This window comes from Ipomoea triloba, chromosome 14 (assembly GCF_003576645.1).
Source record: "Ipomoea triloba cultivar NCNSP0323 chromosome 14, ASM357664v1".
In the NCBI taxonomy this organism is placed as follows: Eukaryota; Viridiplantae; Streptophyta; class Magnoliopsida; order Solanales; family Convolvulaceae; genus Ipomoea; species Ipomoea triloba.
Genome location: NC_044929.1, coordinates 23,263,612 through 23,281,767, shown reverse-complemented (window position 1 = coordinate 23,281,767; position 18,156 = coordinate 23,263,612). Strand labels below are relative to the sequence as shown.

At 37.4% G+C, this 18,156-nt stretch overlaps 2 protein-coding genes across 3 annotated transcripts; one reads left to right on the top strand and one right to left on the bottom strand.

Moving 5' to 3' along the window:
• Nucleotides 1–5: 5 nt before the first annotated feature.
• On the bottom strand, nucleotides 6–10,115 carry LOC116004195. 2 transcript variants are annotated; one of them, XM_031244147.1, is made up of 27 exons: nucleotides 9,819–10,115; nucleotides 9,494–9,674; nucleotides 9,238–9,362; nucleotides 7,489–7,611; nucleotides 7,171–7,314; nucleotides 6,336–7,006; nucleotides 5,521–5,642; nucleotides 5,340–5,431; nucleotides 5,030–5,264; nucleotides 4,775–4,838; nucleotides 3,950–4,098; nucleotides 3,778–3,848; nucleotides 3,495–3,668; nucleotides 3,334–3,405; nucleotides 2,968–3,069; nucleotides 2,793–2,882; nucleotides 2,425–2,500; nucleotides 2,243–2,339; nucleotides 2,053–2,122; nucleotides 1,778–1,957; nucleotides 1,569–1,691; nucleotides 1,408–1,491; nucleotides 1,121–1,305; nucleotides 880–1,018; nucleotides 705–764; nucleotides 491–595; nucleotides 6–363 (listed from the first exon to the last, which is right to left on the bottom strand). In XM_031244147.1, exons 1-27 carry the CDS (start codon nucleotides 9,903–9,905, stop codon nucleotides 250–252), a joined length of 3,735 nt encoding a protein of 1,244 aa, XP_031100007.1. In that variant the 5' UTR covers nucleotides 9,906–10,115; the 3' UTR covers nucleotides 6–249. The 2 variants fall into 2 exon arrangements, with proteins under 2 accessions (XP_031100007.1, XP_031100008.1); XM_031244148.1 differs by having other exon boundaries at nucleotides 5,030–5,255.
• Nucleotides 10,116–13,291: 3,176 nt separating this feature from the next.
• LOC116004998 (translocase of chloroplast 159, chloroplastic) lies at nucleotides 13,292–17,912 on the top strand. The gene is made up of 2 exons (XM_031245208.1): nucleotides 13,292–13,542; nucleotides 13,632–17,912. The coding sequence occupies exons 1-2, from the start codon at nucleotides 13,497–13,499 to the stop codon at nucleotides 17,615–17,617; spliced, it is 4,032 nt and encodes a 1,343-aa protein (XP_031101068.1). The 5' UTR covers nucleotides 13,292–13,496; the 3' UTR covers nucleotides 17,618–17,912.
• The last annotated feature ends 244 nt before the right edge of the window (nucleotides 17,913–18,156 follow it).

The window sequence follows — 18,156 nt, the reverse complement described above, 5'->3', positions numbered from 1 at the left end:
AATGATACAATTATATGAAATAAATTAAATTTTGATAAGTCAAAACCACCTATAAATTATTAAAATTAAATTGAAATATGATACACGCCTGGTTGAGAAGAAAGAAATTCTGAATCTAAAGGGACCTGAAACTGGAATTTCCATGCATTAAGGCCCCATTCCCCCACCATGAAGAAGATGAGATCAACATTTTGACTACCTAAAGATCTCTCTACAATAAGCTATACACTTGAGAAAGAAATCCCCTCTCTACATGAAGTAGCTGAGAGCTTTCGTCTTCCTGGATCCACCTTCTCCGTATAGATCATTCCACTGCAGGAGCTCGTTCATGTTTGTCGACTCTGATGACACGCTTGCGCATACCTGCATTTCGGGAGGAATGAGCAAAAACTATCTCGGTTTTTTGGGGGGAGCGAAAAACTTATGCATTTGCGAAGAATCTTGGTTTTGTGAGTGGCGGAAGCTCGAGGCTAGGTTGAGAATAACATACCTGTTCATGTGCGTATTTGAAATCTTCCATGCTGAGAGCGCGAATGTCAGAACTGCTATGCAGTGTAGGCAGTGGTCTGTTTTCTGCCACCGCCAATGCCTTCTCCTGGAGAAAGGTGTAAAAGGTAAATATGCTTAAACACAATATTATGCAATGATTGGCGTGGCATAGTTCTAATGGGAAGCATAAAAATTGCTGAAACTTTTAAACTAACCGCTTGCTCTTTTTTCAGAATTTCCCTTATAGGGCGGTGAGCTGCAGTAATACACAAATTCTGCAGAAGAAAAGTGTCGGATGTGCATTTAGAAAATGCCAGAAGGATAAGGTATGAAGCATTTAAACGAGGGACCGAAATTCACAAAAGTGAAAGATATAAGTTGTGGCCAAACCTTTAAATCGCTTCCCGAGTATCCATCAGTCATGTTAGCAATTGCTTCTAGATCAACATTAGGTGCTAATTCTTCCTTGGCCAATATCACGCTTAAAATCTTTTCCCTATTTGGAGCTTCTGGCAAGTTAACCATCAGCCTGCATAAAATAAAGGTCGGAGTAAGTTGTATTCTACTCTATCCATCATATGAAACCAAACGAAAAGAATAATAAAATAAAATAAAATTCACACATATTGACCTTCTAGGAAGCCTCCTAATAACTGCCTCATCAAGGTCAAAAGGTCTATTTGTTGCTGCAAGTACAATCACTCGTTCGTTATCCTTTGTACGCAAACCATCCCAATTTACCATGAATTCATTCTTCATTTTGCGCATAGCTTCATGCTCCCCGGGACTTTCCCGCCTCCCTAACATGCTGTCCACCTGAAGAAAAGAAAGGAAAAGCAGTGATGATTCAATGAAAGATAACTTGAAATGAAGTATGTATAGAAATTGACCGTTTCAAAAGGATAGTGTGATACCAACCTCGTCAACAAAGACAACACTAGGAGCGATTTTACTAGCTAAAGTGAAAACTGCTTTGACGTATTTCTCGCCTTCACCAAACCACTGTAAGCAAGTAATGTTATTTAGATGCAATGGCACAGTATTTTATGTCAACCAGTAAACTCGAAATTAACAGATACCTTTGAGGTAATGCTAGACATTGATATGTTAATAAAGTTTGCACCAGCATCTGTTGCAACTGCTTTTGCAAGCATTGTTTTACCGGTACCGGGAGGTCCAAAAAGCAAAATCCCTTTGCAAGGCTGCAAGAGTAAATTATCGAGATGTAAATGTCAAGTTGATATTCTATCTATCCCAAAAGGAGAAACAAAGATGTAGGATGGATTACTTTGGTCAGCTGTCCTTTACAAAACAGTTCTGGTCTTTGGAGAGGTAGCATCACCAACTCTTTCAAAGTATCCTTCACATTTTCTAGGGCCCCAATGTCATCAAAAGTAACTCCAATATCACTGGGTGGAATAACATCAGCAAGTAGGCGTTTCTCGAATTCATTCTCAGTTACCACATCCTGAAGGTTTCAGTTACGTTGAGCATAAAAAATTTACAGGCAGCAGAAAACTTTTTAAAAAATCAACAGTTGAGCATCAAAGAAGCAATCGTCACCTTGAGAGATTTTTTTAAACTCTTAGTGTCATTTTGAATTCCCTGCAAAATGCTGAGCCCATATCTAATGCTGAAATAAGCCGAAAAAAGTTTCAGTATCCTTCCATGAGGGTAAAAGATATACATACTCTCTCATCTGCCATTTCCAACTTAAGCTTAATGACACCGAAGGGAAAGGATAGACATTAACCTTTCACTGGAGATCACCAGTTTGGTCTCTTTGGCAGAAGATTCAGAAGAATGCATAAAGTGATGACTCAATGCCCAGCCAATAATTCTTTCCACACCTATCAATTAGCAAGAAAAGTGTCATTGAAAATCATGTTGAGGTAATATAGGATCTCAGAATTTCACTTCAGGGAAACTACTTACTCTCAGTTGTTAGTGCTTGATCTTTTATGTGTAATGTGTCAAGGTCAGAACAATCAAGCCCAACGCGGTTCAGAACCTAAAATTTTATACAGTTATAATAAGCACATAGAGTTAGTAAATACATTTTATTGGGGAAACATGAGCTACAATAAGCCAATTTTCACACCACTTTATCAGTAATAAAGAATTTAAAGCAATTGCCGGAATGTCCTAAATAATCGTCCTTTAAATGCTTTTACAATGTAATACTCCAAAAGTTGGGCTCTGTGAACTGGTCAATTGACATAAGGTCACAAATTGAACTGCAAAAATAAATCAAGATAGTATGGATATGGAATCTGGGCAGAACTGCAGAAGTGAAGACTTACATTGCGAAAGTTAGCACGATTTGATTGTGATTTCATAGTCTCAATGTCCCGATCCAACTGTTGCTTCCAGTCCACCAGTAACTTCTCATCCTGCCACAGCAAAAAAGAAAAAATGATTCCCTAAAGAAAGTGAACGTCAAAACCTCACAAGAGCAGACATGAAACAGAAACTTACCTGAGGGAGCTGAATGGTCACTTTGTTTGGGAATAGACGAGTGAGCTGTTTCACAGTCTTGGGTGTCTCTTTGCTTCTTTCATGCAATCTCCCAAAACTATCCTGCAATACATAGGAAAATACAATCAATGGTAGAGTTACTTGCATCTATTATGAGATCAACAAAAATTACTAAACAATTTTAAGGATTAGAGGTAATTAATAATGCCTATAATAATTGTTTTAACACAAGGGTTGATTTGTACAAACATTTCAAAGTCAAACATTTAAAAGTAAAAGCACTACTGTCTAGCCTCCACCAAACATAAAACAGACAAATGATAGGAGAAGCAAGTCACTGTATCCCCATTAAAGACAAAAACATACCGGGAAAGCAAGATCAAGTAGTGCTGTCTGGTTGCTTCCAAGCTTAGTAAACAGTAGGCCACCAGGATGAGACTGGAAAATATATATTAATATTATATTTGCTTCCAAGTGAAGTTTGCCAGAAAGTAAAGCAAATACAAATATATAATAACACCCAGTACCTTCTCTTTTCTGCTGTCCGTCTGGGTATGGGAAGCTATCACAACAACATTCTCAGGGAAACTTTCAAATTTAACCTTCAAGGATGCACACGTCTCAGGATTTCCCACCATAGACTTTTCTATGTCTTTAATAAACACAACTAGTGGACCATTTTTTATTTCATTGGCGGCAACCTGTAAACAGCACAGTGTCAAAAACTTTAAAAGATATATTTTCAAACAATTGGAGAACTTTCAAGATACTAATCTGCTATGATGAATAACAAATTAAACTGGCACATACCTCCAAAAGTTCATTAATGGCAAGTTTGTCAATATCATCCATACTGGAGCTATCTAGGCGAAGCATGTCCGCTTTAGGAAAACAAAAAGACATTGTTAATAATACCAAAGAACAGAGTAACGGACTAAAGCAGCAAAATGCATAAGAGATAATTCTTAACGCATAGATATACCAGCACAAAAGAAGCCATGATCCTCCTCACAAAGACCACCGAGATCATTGCCTTCTGGAATTGATCGATCAAATCTAACTCCTATCTTCGATGAACCATTTTCCTCAAATGCAAGAACCACTTTGCCTTTGTAACCATACATTGGACCCCTACAGCCACAGAGGCAGGAGCAACAATTTATATATGTTTGTTTACTACTACCCAAAATAAATGCAACAGAGTAGTCACAGCAATTCTAGTCAAGCAAGGATAAGAAAATAACAACCAGCACAATTCCGACAGATAATAGCAGATAGTTCCTACCTATGCCACTGCCCACCGGCAACAACTATTATCAACTCAATTGACATAAAATAGTTTGTCACTGTCGTTAGAAAACTCAACCAATAGACGTCAATGACGTGGCATAATATGTACTCATTGTCTTTATTGCAAATTACTAGCTGTTATAATGGTAAACCAATAAAATGTGCCAGCACAAAGAAAGATTACATGTTTTGTCAAGGAGAGTACAGACTCACTTCAATAAACAAGGAACCAAAATATTTTCTCCAAGAAAAATAGCCACATTGACGACAAGGACAAACCTCGATACCATTCAATTTCATCCAACAATCTATATAAACATCTATATGCTATCAAGTCAAGAAATACAAGGTAGCAATCCAATAGAGAGTTTCAGTGCATTTTACAAATGCTTGGTAGCCACAACTAAGTAGATTATAAGTCAGCAGTAATGCCATAAAGGTATAAATAAATAGAAAATACAGTTTATCAACAAATCACCTACTCAGATAAATTCTAACTTCATTTGCAAGCAGTTACCTTATGGGAGATTGCATGGGAGAGAATGCTGACGGTAAGGGGCCAACATACTTCACTCTATCACCTGCCAAGATGACATGCGTTGATGAGAACATGAAAATTATGCTTCAATCAATTTTCCCTAGTTTAACAGTTAATTATACCCATCACAGAGGCTATTATTTGCATTTGGAGAGTCAGACTATGATTTCATGGGGAGGGGGAGGGGAGGGGGGGGAGCTTCATATTTCATGACTAAACTAAAATGCAAGGTACCTTTCTTGAATGTGTAGTTCTTTGATGAGGCAGTAGAAGCCTCCTGCTTAGGCTGAGTATGAGAGCTTATTGTAGAACCACCAGTTATATCAGCCTCAACACTTGAAGCTGGCTTCTTATTTAGTTGTTGTAGTGCAGCTGCCTGTGCAGCCCGTTTAGCAACACAACGAGCCCAATCAAGCTTTGAGCTTTCTTTGCCAAGATCAACTTCTTTTGCTAATGACCCCTGGTATAGCTTTTCAAAATGTGAGCTAAAGCAATCCAATAACACAGAATCATAAGAAAACAAGACAAATAGAAGAAATCTTACACCAGGCAATACAAGAGAATCGACAATTAGAAGCCTCGCATCAAAATATTTAGTGAGTGCCTTGATCAATGTCTCTTGATATATTTCGGAGCCTGAAAGCCATTTGATGAAATGAGATGGCTAATGGTGGATCACACTGGTAGAGATTGAAGGGAATAAAATAGGGGAAAAGAAGCACTACCTGCAGGGCCCGATAACAAAATCCTTGGGCATAATGTGGGAAGATCAGAGGCATACTTTGAAAACTTGTTGCACTTCAAATGTACGTAAGTTGAAGCAATGAGGACATTCTTTGTTGTTTCACTGTTAATAATAAACAGATTTTAAATAATGGATTAAGAAACCAGAAATTGTGACAATGTATCAAAGACAGAATACAAAGCTTTAACATATGAACAGAGAAAAATAAAGCAAGTTTGGCGAGATGAAGATAAGACTTGATAACAAAGGGTGAAAGACAAATAAAATTTCCATATGCAAAACAGGAACAAACAAGATAAAGAAAATGCAGTACACTATGAAAGTATAATTATGCATAAACATGTTAATATATGTAGATTATTTTAGATACAACTAGGATAATATATGTGATCATTTCAAATGTACAATCAAATTTAATGGAGTCATCTGCATATTGTTGCCTTGATGATAAAATTTTCTTAAACCTGTCTTAAATGTGTGGATGATTATCTTGTGTGTACATATATATTTAGATTTGGTCTTCATCATGATTAAAGAAAAAGGACAACAACACATATGGAAACCAAAATTTTTATAGTGGCACTGATCAAATTCAAGATAAGAGGGCCAGAGTGGACAAGGACTCATTGCTCTCAGTCAGCATTTAGAATCACATACTTAATGAAGAGAGACATTAGGGTCTAAAACCTAGCAGAATTCACTCAAGTTACTTCTGCCATCTGACCTATGGGGGCAGCCAAAATATAAAATATTTCTACAAATAGAATGAAGACTGGATGGAAATGATATTTTCACCTCAGGTAATATGGGAAATTTTCGAATGAGACCTCAATATTCTTGGAATCAAGCACTGCTTGTTGCAGCCCATCTTTAAATGCTTGACGCCTAGCTGAAATCAAAACTGGAGGATCAAAATCCTTGGATTCTCTCATTCCTCTTTGCTCCTCCAGAATTTTGGTTATGCTATTGCGTAAATCAAACTCAGGAAGAGATGACCCAGCAAACATTTGTAAGAGTGGCCTCAAATCCCCAGATGCCCCAGTTGCCTTTCCAATTTCTGTATCAACACAATCTAGTGCACCATTCTCAATATTCAAGTTGTCATTAGCATAATCAGGGGTTATAGTGCCTGTCTTGTCAACAAGAGATACATCATTATGATCAGAAGCATCCTTCATATCAGCAACTGCATCATGTTTATCTAGCACTCCACTAGCAGCTGGTAGTATTGACATTTCTGCTGCTTGTTTTACATCTTTGTTGTTATGGACTGATGGAGGAAGAAGCGATAACTCTTTCTTAAGATTTGATAATGAAGCTAAGGTAGATGCAACTGCTACAGTAGATGGGTCCCCTGATCTTGCCTCAAAATGAACTCCTTTGATTGGCCCACTATGGGCTTCTAATATGCTCACTGAATGTGGTATGGTTGTAGCAGATATGTCATTGCCAAGTTTTTGGAAAATCTAAAAATATGTTAAGAAATTCATGCTCCATTCACTTGTCAAAGGAACGGGGGGAAATTTGCTTGTTCACTGAACAGATAAACAATCTCTCATTACACCAGACAAGCAAATTAAAATTCAATAATCATCAAGGTCATGATAATGTTAACATTAATAAAGGATACATAAGCATGCCTGCCAGACGAGCCAAATACCACCTCGTCACCTCCATTCAATGGCACAATAGAATTCTTTTGGCAGATCTTGCCATTTACTTGCACAGAACCTTTTTTCCCAATTATCTCTAGTAAAGTGCTGGAACTACCTTTCTGGTTACAGTGCAAAGAAAAACGAATAAGCACAATCTTGGGGCGGTAGTTTGGGAAATCATAAAAGTCAGTCAAATCACAATGAAAATACAAAATGATTGGCAAGGGCAAGAATTTAAGTATAAAAATGAAAAATAATAATAATAATAACAAAAAAAGGTTACTGGTATACACCTGTGATTCATCGTGCTTCAGATTACATAAAGATTTACTAACAGATGGATCTCCTATCCACAAGTCACATTGGCGGCCTTGACCGACAGTAAAAGTAGGGTGATGCATGAGAACATGACGAATCTGGAAAAGAAATATAATCAAATTAAAGCACATGAATATCAATGCAAAAGCCAGAAGTCCAGAACCATTTAATAAGGTAATCGAAATAAGAAAAAGGTGGTCATGGGATGTTCAAGTTTATTTAACAACAAAAAATCATGTGATCTTCAAGTTTATTTAATAACAAAAAATCAAGTCCACAAAAGCGCTTGCAGGAGTAATGAGCCCAATTCCAGCAACAGGAAAAGTGCTCAATTCAGCCAATTTAACACGAATTTTTTATTTAAGAAAGCAAGACTCCATCTACGCATTAATTCAGAAAGCAAAAGACTGTACAATTGATATTCCATCTTCCCAACCAAAAAAGTGTTGGCTCTATTACACTAAGGCGGTGACACTTTTTCATAAGTCAAATGGCATCTCATAAGGCAAACATTAGATATAGTCTGTCTGGCCCACATGGTCAATCCTTTATCTGGAATTTTCAATTGAATATCTTTAAGCATGATGCATGATTTCAAAAATTACACAGGCAGTAGGATCTCCAAAGAGGAAGGGGGAAGTAGCACTGGACCATGTAAAAATAGGAGCCGAAACACATGAGAAGCTCCCATATTCAACATGATCAGTGCCTCTAAATAACAGCATTAAAGTCTCTAGTGCTGGTTGAACAAACCACAATACAGTGATACACTAAGCTAAACCCCACATAACTCTAACTCTACCCAACAATTGCACAACAGATAAGCATTCTCAAATAAGATTGCCAACTATAAAGAGCCCCAATCAAAAGAAAATCTTCAAAGTCCCTCTCTTCTTGGTCTCAACTGTTGGTAAGGTTCACTCCCCGATGAAATAAAGTAATATTTTTCACACTCCACATAAATAGTAAATACAGGCCAAAGGGTGGCTTGATAAACAAAGTCGATATAATTTCAAGCTAGATGAACTATTTAGAGTATCATGCATGAACAAAACAGACAACTACTGTCACAACTGGGATTAAAATAGTTTACACTAGAAGTTATAATGCACTGTCATTCTTCATTTGTTTCCTTCATGTCCAGTTATTTCCCCTATGTTGTAATGCAAGGACAAATCACCACTCAGCGTGAAACTTCCATATCCCTCACACCCAATTCACTTATCATTAGTCATTTCCTAATTATCAAGTTCCAACAATCTATTGCATGTCCCTGATGGCCCGGTGGACTCTCACTGGGTTTTCGTTGGACCAATTTTTGCTGCTGCGCACTGAGAGCCTTTTACTTTCATGGAAATAGATGTTTTCAATATCAATTGAAAGAGTGATAATATAATCCAGATCAAGTATTGTTCTAATAGCCAGCACCTTCACTTTGCTTCTTTCACAACTAAACATGTGGTAAAGGCAGCATATACAATGAAACTCTATGGAAACACACACACACTTTTCAAGGTTTTCAAGCAAACAGGTCACCTCAATAGTTTATAGTTTCCCTCCAGGGAAAAATAGGAGGGATTACAAATTCACTACTTGGGGTTTTAAAAGGGTAAGGGTGAGACTTTGCAAATAATTCCAAAAAAATCAGCTTTTTAATTTCTTATTCAAGTATTTGCTATAAGGTTTCTAAAAGCAAAAGTTTTAGAATGAGAAAAGAAACTTACTTGAGAACGCTGGGAAAGAAGTTTTCCCCATGCAGCTCCAATATTAGATTTCAGTTGTCGCTTCCTTCCCCGAAAATTAACAGGCATATTTGACTTCACCTTGTCCACATCACTTACAGAATCACCTACAGCCACCGCCCATGAAGAATTAAGAAACAAACAAAAATCAGCAAAAAGACTCTAACTTTCACAAATCAAAGCACATCCCAGGAAAAAGGATCGCCACATAGAATCATCAGCGAAACCAAAGGCTCACCTCCAACTGAAGCCTCAGGCAATTTCTCAGGCTCGGCCGCACCTCCCGATTTGAGAACACTAGCTTCAGCCAGATCAGCCGATCTAACCTCTTGCTCAGCCGATTCGGGACCTGATTCATTCACAACACCCGGCGTTTTCTCCCCAAGCGTGTCATTAGTGGATGACAACGCCTCTCCCGCCTACAAAACCAATCAGTCACACCAAAATTCAGAGAATTCAAACAAAACAAAAAAAATCTCTCTAACGCATATCTGCATGTACACATACACACATACAATCTCTGACTAAATTCAATCTCCAAAAACAAAAAGTCCAATCCAAACCTTAGGTCGTTTCCCGTTCGGCAGAGGTGAGGACGGAGAAGAAAGCGGCCGTTTGGAGGAAGAGGAGCTTCGCCTTGTCTCCACCATGTTCTTCTGATCTTACTCTTCGATCGATCCAGGAACTTGTTGCAGAGAATCAGACGACAGAGAGTTATACCGATCCCGAATTCCGAATATAAATACAACAACGAATGGATTTAGGAATGAAATTTAAGCAAAATTACATAGAAAATTAAAATAAAAAATAAAATATTGGGAAGGTGAATGATTGCGGGGAATTAGTTATCGAGCTCCGCCTCTTGCTGAAATACTGAGATTTTTTTCCTTTTTACTGCCGAAAATACTGTATTTAAAGCATATATTATATAAAAGGTAAATAGAATCCAAATAAAATAACATAACGGCTAAGGCGTTATCATTGAGCTAATAGGATGACAACGTGCCACATCAGCGGCGGATGCACAAAATATATGTCTTGTAACAATTAATTAATGATGCATCTCATTTAATTAATTAATAATTAATTAAAACTTCAACTTTCGTTAGATTCTGTTCTCTCAAATTTCATATTAAATTTAAATTTTTAGTATAATTTACCATTCGATTTTATAGAAACACAATCCGGTCTAACAATATAGACACACTAATTTTGGAAGTTTAATTATATATTCTCTTATGAAGCAAATATTTGTATTTTCTATAAATAAAATTACCTAACACTTGATCCCTAAAACATGCGATCTTACATTCCTACGGCTTCACGAGAGATATTTTATTCTAAAAATAAGAAATAATATAAGCTTTGAGATGATTTATCAAGTTTTCCTAGAATGTAAATAGTTATGTTCCTAAAATAATTTAAGGTATTTTAGAAATTTTTTGATAAAATGCATATAATTGGAACACATCAACTAGAAGCAACTATCTAATTTTATCATCTTATATTAGTATATTATCCCTTTTTTCTGAGATCAAAGAGAGGGTGTTTTACAACAAACACCCTTACGAAAAAATTCTTACCCTTTTTTATATTTGATGAAATATATTTTAAAATACCATTTGAAATTACAAAATTAGTAAAGTCGAAATTACTTATTTATAAGTATTATAGTGGGTAAATATTTATTTCCATTTGTATTAAGACTTCTACCTTATATGAAGAATGTGCTTGATGTTGATGTATAACTTTTTAAGTAATTTGAATGTCATAAATTAATTGACATATAAGCGATACTAAAATTTTGAATGTAATATAAATTCGGATTTTTTAAAAAAGTTTAACTAAATTTATAATGAAGATTCAAATTAATTATCAGTTTGACATATTTAAAATACTTGACCTAAATTACATCATATTTGAAAAAATTAACTAAATTTGCAATGAAGTTTCAAATTAATTATCGAATTGGCATATTTGAAAGATTTGACTAAAATTACACCAAGCTTGAAATTTTTTAAACTAATTTTACAATGACGTTTCAAATTAATTAACAAGTCGGTGAATTTGAAAGATTTGATCCAAATTACACCATATATGATTTATTAAAAAATTATAATAAAATTTAAAAGTTCAACCGATGATGTTTTGTGATGAGAAATTGTTGATAACAATCGACCTAAACAAATGACAAAAAAGTGTTAACAGCAATCAAATTTGTAATATTTTAACACGATAATTATGCTTCACTTACTTACTCACCTATTTCAGAACATAAAATATGATATTTTCTTCTCACAATAGAATATGGTATTTGTAATAATTACCTAATACTACAATTTTATATATGTATTGTGGCAATGTAGCAAGGAGCAAATTGGGATTCGAAAGGGTCATGCAAGTGGTGGTCAATGATGTAAAGCCGCAAGTGTAGCAATTTGCCGCAAAGAGTCGGCTATATGCCCAGTTGCTAACGCCGTAACGCGGTAGCTGCAAGTTGCACCTTGCCAAGTTTTTGCTAGGCTCAATAATTTAATCGGGTTAATTAAACAGTTAATAAGTAAATTAAAATTGTTGGCAACCATTTTTTTTCGCAAATTATTCACCAACTTTCTTAAACAAATTGTGTTAGAACGAGGTTATGAGATACAATCACATTTAATCTAAGTAATTTAATCTCTCGTTTATTTTAGAATTTGATGATAAGTTAATTGTACTTTACAAATAAATTTAGTACAATGAAAAATTGTAATGAACAAGAGTTATGAGAAATGATATGAGATTGTTAAGATTGAGCAATCATTGCTAAAATTGTTAATGAATGAGTTTGAAAGTTGAGGGGTTCAAAATACGTGAGATAGCACAAGTTGTGTGATACTCTATGATGGTGAGTGACATGTTTAGTCTTTACTTATGCAAGAATGAAAATAAAAATATTGAGACTATATTTTACTAAACAAAACTAAACTCGTTTAAGAACATGTAGTGATTCAACTAGAATAAAATGACTTGTGTAACACGAATAATAAACATCAAAATCATATACACCCAAACAAAATTAAATTTGCTTAAGAACATATAAGTGATTCAACTAGGATAACATAATTTTCGTGACACTCCATAATAATGTGTGATACACATCGAAAATAAATAAAAATGAACACGTTTGATAACACATAAGTAATTAAACTCAACTGTTTAACGAGTTATAAATTTATGGCAAATTATATAATGGACCATAATCTATATTGCAATGTGAATCTTGGCTAAAAATGATATACATATTTTGTGTTTGCAATTAACATATTATATATCTGTAAATAAATTGAAGACACATAATATATTAATTGTAGACTTATAATATGTTAATTGCAGTCACATAATATGCAATTAACATATTATGTGTAAGTAGTTAACATATTATTATGTGTATGTAATTAACAAATTATATGTTTTCAATTTATTTAAAGACACACAATTTATTATCAGAATGCACTAATATATTAATTACAGACACATAATTTTTGAATTAGGATCTACAATGCAAAGTTGACCATGATTCATCAATGGTATAACAATTGTAAATTTATATGAGAAACTTAGAAGTTAGAACAAGCAAATTTCAATTGTTATACCATGGACCATAGTTCATATTACATTGTGAATCGTGATACAAAAATTATGTACCTTCAGTTAACATATTATGTACTTACAGTTCTATACATATAAATAAATGATTTGATAATTACTGACTACTACAGATATGGAATCTGAAAGTTATTTTTGAACCAGAGTTTACGATGCACGGTAGATGGTATAATTTTGGTTGCCCACAAATGTAGTTGTGATTTGGGCCAAACCAAAAACAGAGCAGCCCAGAAGAGAATGGGTCGATGATAATGGAGCAGAGAGTGCCACTCGTTGGAGATTAGGATGTGGAGGGGAGGGACCCCACAGTAGAAGAATATCTCGGCCTGGTTCGGCCTATCTCTGTCGGCCTGCAAAATCGAAAGTCCAAAACCTCCAAAACCTTATCATCTCCTATCTATCTAACTATATCTTGCTTGCTCGCTCGCGCTTTCTTCTTCAACCCCTCCTCCTCGGCTTCTATCTAACATTCTATCACTCTCCCTATCCCGTTTTTATCTACCCAATAAACTCGCTATCCCAATAGCTTTTCTGGAATCCAGCTTCCTAGCTTTCGACGCTTCTTCACTGTTCGAGGCGGAGGCATCGAGGCAATGGACTCAAAGGAAGCAGCTTTGTCTCCATCATCTGAAGTTTCAGGTTTTTTTTTATCATACCCTTCTTCTCATTTTTGTTGTAATTACGAAACCTAGTGTTATTTTTTTCTGAAATTGGGTATTGAAATACAGATATGAAAATTGCTGGAATGGGTAGTGACACTTATGCGGGGTTTCCTGGTGATGGTATGATTGTGGAGGGTAAAGAGGGGACGTTGGATGAGGAGAACATAGGGAATGGAATTGGCGGAGCGAATTCCGATGACCCTTTGGCGGGTTCGCCGGTTACTGAGAAGGGCATCCCAGTTTCTGAGGTTTTGGTGAATGATGATGGTGATAGTCTTAATAAAATTGGGGGTTTAGAGGGTGAGAAGGGTGTTGAGAGAGATGGGGTTTTGCTGGAGAAAGAATATAGTGTTGAGAATGGTTTCCCTAATTCAGTTGTGCTTGTAAATGGTGTTGAGGGGTTGAATGGGAGTGCTACTGAGGTTCAACCTGGTGGTTTAGAGGGTTCCGGGGCTAGTAGTGGGGATAAGGTTGCTAAGGATGAGTTTGTAAATCCTGTGAGTGAAGGGGGCTCCACCGTGAAGGCGGAGGGAAACAATGTGAAAAGTCAGGAAGTGGAGGAGGATAAGTCAGTTGGGGCTTCGAGTGTTGAGACTTTGACTAATGTTTTGGAGGATACTACTGAGAAGGTTGTGCCAAAACCCGAGGTTTTGGTGAATGATGATGTTGAGAATCTTAATAATGTTGGGGCCTTGGAGGGTGAGAAGATTGTTGACGGAGATGGGGCTTTGTTGGATGAAGAATTTAGGAGTAGAAGAGAATCTGAGGGCTCCGGTTCTAGTGTTGACAATGGCTTCCCTAATTCAACTGGCATTAATGAGTTGAATGGAAGTGCTAGCAAGGTTGAGGATAAGGTGACCGCAGATGAGAAGTTTAATGAATTTGTGAATCCTTCAAGTGAAGGGGACTCTGTCGTGCATCTGGACAAGGTGGAGGAGGTTAATTTGAAAGGTGAAGAGGACAAGACAGTTGGGGAAACCGTAAATGTTAATCTTTCAGAGGAAGAGGTTGCTATTGTTGGGGAAGAAGGAAAGGATGTGGAAAAGCAGGAGGTTCCAGTTGAGGGTGTGGCATCAATCAATGGAACTGATGAAATGAAGCAACTTAACGAAGATGTGACTGGTATGACGGTAAGTGAAGTAGATGACCAGATGACTAAATCTGAAACTGTTAAACCAAAAGCTATCAATCTTGATGTGTCTGAGCATTTTGGCGAAAGTATAAATGATACTAGAAGTACAGAAATAGAGAAGCTGCCAGATAAAGAAACAAATCAAATGGCATCAGATACTATACACAGTAATGGCGGGCCTATTAGCATTCAGAGTGACATGGAAGATGAGGTTTCCAGAGTAGCTAGTTTTCCAGTTTCTGATGAGCAAAGCTCAAAAGTTTATGCCCGGGAAATACCAGGAGGTGAAGATGACACCAATTATCAGATAAATGGAGATGGTGGTGACCTAGAAGGCTTAATTTCTGATCAGGAATCAGATGGTATGATTTTTGGAAGCTCTGAAGCAGCCAGACAGTTCATTGAGGAGTTGGAAAGGGAGTCGGGTCACGTTCCTCATTCAGGAGGTGAGGCTTCACGTGATGTTGAGCAGAGGATTGATGGACAGATTGTAACAGACTCAGACGAGGAGGTAGACACTGACGAGGAAGGGGACGGGAATCAAATGCTTAATTCCTCTGCCTTAGCTGCTTTGTTGAAAGCTGCAACAGGTGCTGACCCTAATGGTGGAAGTATCACAATAACCTCTCAGGATGGATCTAGGCTATTCTCAGTGGAGCGTCCTGCTGGATTGGGATCATCACTCCGTTCTCTGAGAGCTGCTCCCCCATCAAACCGTTCCAATCTTTTTACTCCCACACTTTCAAATAGCTCTGAATCTGAGAACAACTTGAGTGAAGAAGAAAAGAAGAAGCTTGAGAAGCTGCAGAACATCAGAGTAAAATTTTTTAGACTTGTTCAGAGGTTGGGCTTCACCTCAGATGAATCCATAGCTACCCAGGTTCTGTACAGGCTGTCACTCATTGCAGGAAGGCAAAACAGCCAACTCTTTAGCTTAGATACGGCCAGGTCAACAGCTCTGCAGCTTGAAACTGAGGGGAAAGATGATCTAGACTTCTCTGTGAATATACTAGTTCTTGGAAAGTCTGGAGTGGGAAAGAGTGCCACCATAAATTCTATTCTTGGAGAAGAGATGGCTCCAATTAATGCATTTGCACCTGCGACTACTAGTGTGAAAGAAATATGTGGAAATGTACATGGAGTCAAGATTCGGGTCTTTGATACACCTGGTCTGAAGTCCTCTGCTATGGAACAGGCTTACAACCGCAGTGTCTTGTCAACAGTTAAAAAGTTCACAAAGAAGAACCCAATAGATATTGTCCTCTATGTAGATCGATTGGATGCACAAACCAGAGATCTTAATGATCTACCGCTGCTGAGGACTATCACGAGCTCCCTTGGCTCTGCTATCTGGCGAAGTTCCATTGTCACCATGACACATGCAGCTTCTGCACCTCCCGAGGGGCCTACTGGTTCTCCTTTGAGTTATGATGTGTTTGTTAATCAAAGATCACGCGTTGTTCAGCAGTCTATCGGGCATGCTATGGGAGACCTACATATGATGAGTCCAAGTATGATGAATCCCGTTTCTCTTGTTGAAAACCATCCTGCTTGTCGAAGGAATAGGGAGGGCGAGAGGATACTACCTAATGGCCAGATTTGGAAGCCACAGTTACTGTTGCTATGCTATTCAATGAAGATCTTGGCTGAAGCAAATTCTCTTTCCAAGCCTCAAGATCCATTTGACCACCGTAGGCTATTTGGTTTTCGTGCCCGCGCACCACCTCTTCCATACATGTTGTCTTCAATGTTACAATCGCGTGCACACCCAAAGCTATCTGCTGAACAGGGTGGTGATAATGTTGATTCTGATATTGACTTGGATGACTTGTCTGATTCTGATCAAGAAGGAGAAGATGAGTATGACCAGCTCCCTCCCTTTAAGCCTCTCCGGAGAGCTCAAATTGCAAATCTCAGTAAAGAACAAAAGAAGGCATACTTTGATGAGTATGACTATCGAGTGAAACTCCTTCAGAAGAAGCAATGGAGAGAAGAGTTGAGAAGAATGAGAGAGATGAAAAACAGAGGCAAGAGTGCTGCTGCACTTGAATATGACAACAATGACGAAGATGCCCCAGCTCCTGTGGCCGTTCCGTTACCTGATATGGTCCTTCCTCCTTCCTTTGATGGCGATAATCCTACATTCAGGTATCGATTCTTGGAGTCAACATCACAGTTTCTAGCGAGGCCAGTTTTAGATGCACATGGCTGGGACCATGATTGTGGTTATGAAGGTGTCAACGTTGAACACAGTCGAGCATTTGCAAATCGTTTCCCTGCAGCAATTACTGTCCAAGTCACAAAAGACAAGAAAGATTTCACTATAAGTTTAGACTCTTCTGTTTCTGCTAAACACGGAGAGAATGGATCAAGCATGGCAGGTTTTGACATTCAAAACATTGGAAAGCAGCTTGCATATATTGTTCGGGGTGAAACAAAGTTCAAGAATTTGAAAAAGAACAAGACAGCTGGTGGAGTATCTGTTACATTCCTCGGTGAAAATATAGTAACTGGGCTTAAGGTCGAAGATCAGATTACTTTTGGCAGGCAGTATGGTCTGGTTGGCAGTGCGGGCGTGGTCAAATCGAAGCAGGATACAGCCTATGGAGCCAATATTGAACTGCAGCGTAGGGAAGCCGAGTACCCAATTGGTCAGGTTCAATCTACAGTTAGTATGTCTCTGATTAAATGGAGAGGGGACTTCGCAATGGGATTCAACGGTTTGGCTGAATTCTCTACTGGCCGTAATTCAAAGGTGGCTGTTCGGGCAGGACTAAACAACAAACTCAGTGGCCAGATCTCAGTGAGGACTAGCAGCTCCGACAATCTCTCTCTTGCACTAGCGGGCATCCTTCCTGTCGCAGTTGCCATCTACCGGAAGCTTTATCCAGGTGCTGCTGAGAATTACTCAATCTACTAGATCCCGCTTCAGTGGTACTCGTTAGTTTACATTAGTATTTTTCCTCTTTACCAATAATTGCTTTATCTTCATTTAATCTAGGACTGCTGAGCAGCTGCTCCTACTAAGTTGAGATTATTTGTGTCATAATAAGTACTTATGAGTCAAGACAATCATCATACTTTTCACTGCTCCTCTTGATGATTATATCCATTTTTGTGGGTTCAAATTTTATCGTCTTCGTCTGTGTATGCCATACATTTTGTACACTGAATTTTGGTAAGATTCTGAATGAGATCATTCCTTTTAGCTTTAACTATGAAAATCTGCAGGAGCAATTTAATGCCCGAAATTGTCAGCCAATACTATGAAACATAGTTACATGCTTACTTATAAAGTAGTTAAGACTGCCATGGAAATATGGAATCACCATTAGATATATTGGATACTGCTGCTCAAGAATGGATTTGGCTTTGAATGTTTGATAGTGTTAAACTATTTGAGGTAAATTTGTTGATGAAAAATGGCCTATGATGGATGCTGATATAATTCTCCTGAAA

Coding starts and splice junctions, on each gene's coding strand:
- LOC116004998 (XM_031245208.1), top strand. CDS start 13,497: ATGGACTCAAAGGAAGCAGCTTTGTCTCCATCATCTGAAGTTTCAG. Junction 13,543..13,631: donor TCCATCATCTGAAGTTTCAG/GTTTTTTTTTAT, acceptor ATTGAAATACAG/ATATGAAAATTGCTGGAATG.
- LOC116004195 (XM_031244147.1), bottom strand. CDS start 9,905: ATGGTGGAGACAAGGCGAAGCTCCTCTTCCTCCAAACGGCCGCTTTCT. Junction 4,099..4,774: donor CCCATGCAATCTCCCATAAG/GTAACTGCTTGC, acceptor CTGTGGCTGTAG/GGGTCCAATGTATGGTTACA. Junction 3,669..3,777: donor CCATTAATGAACTTTTGGAG/GTATGTGCCAGT, acceptor TGCTGTTTACAG/GTTGCCGCCAATGAAATAAA.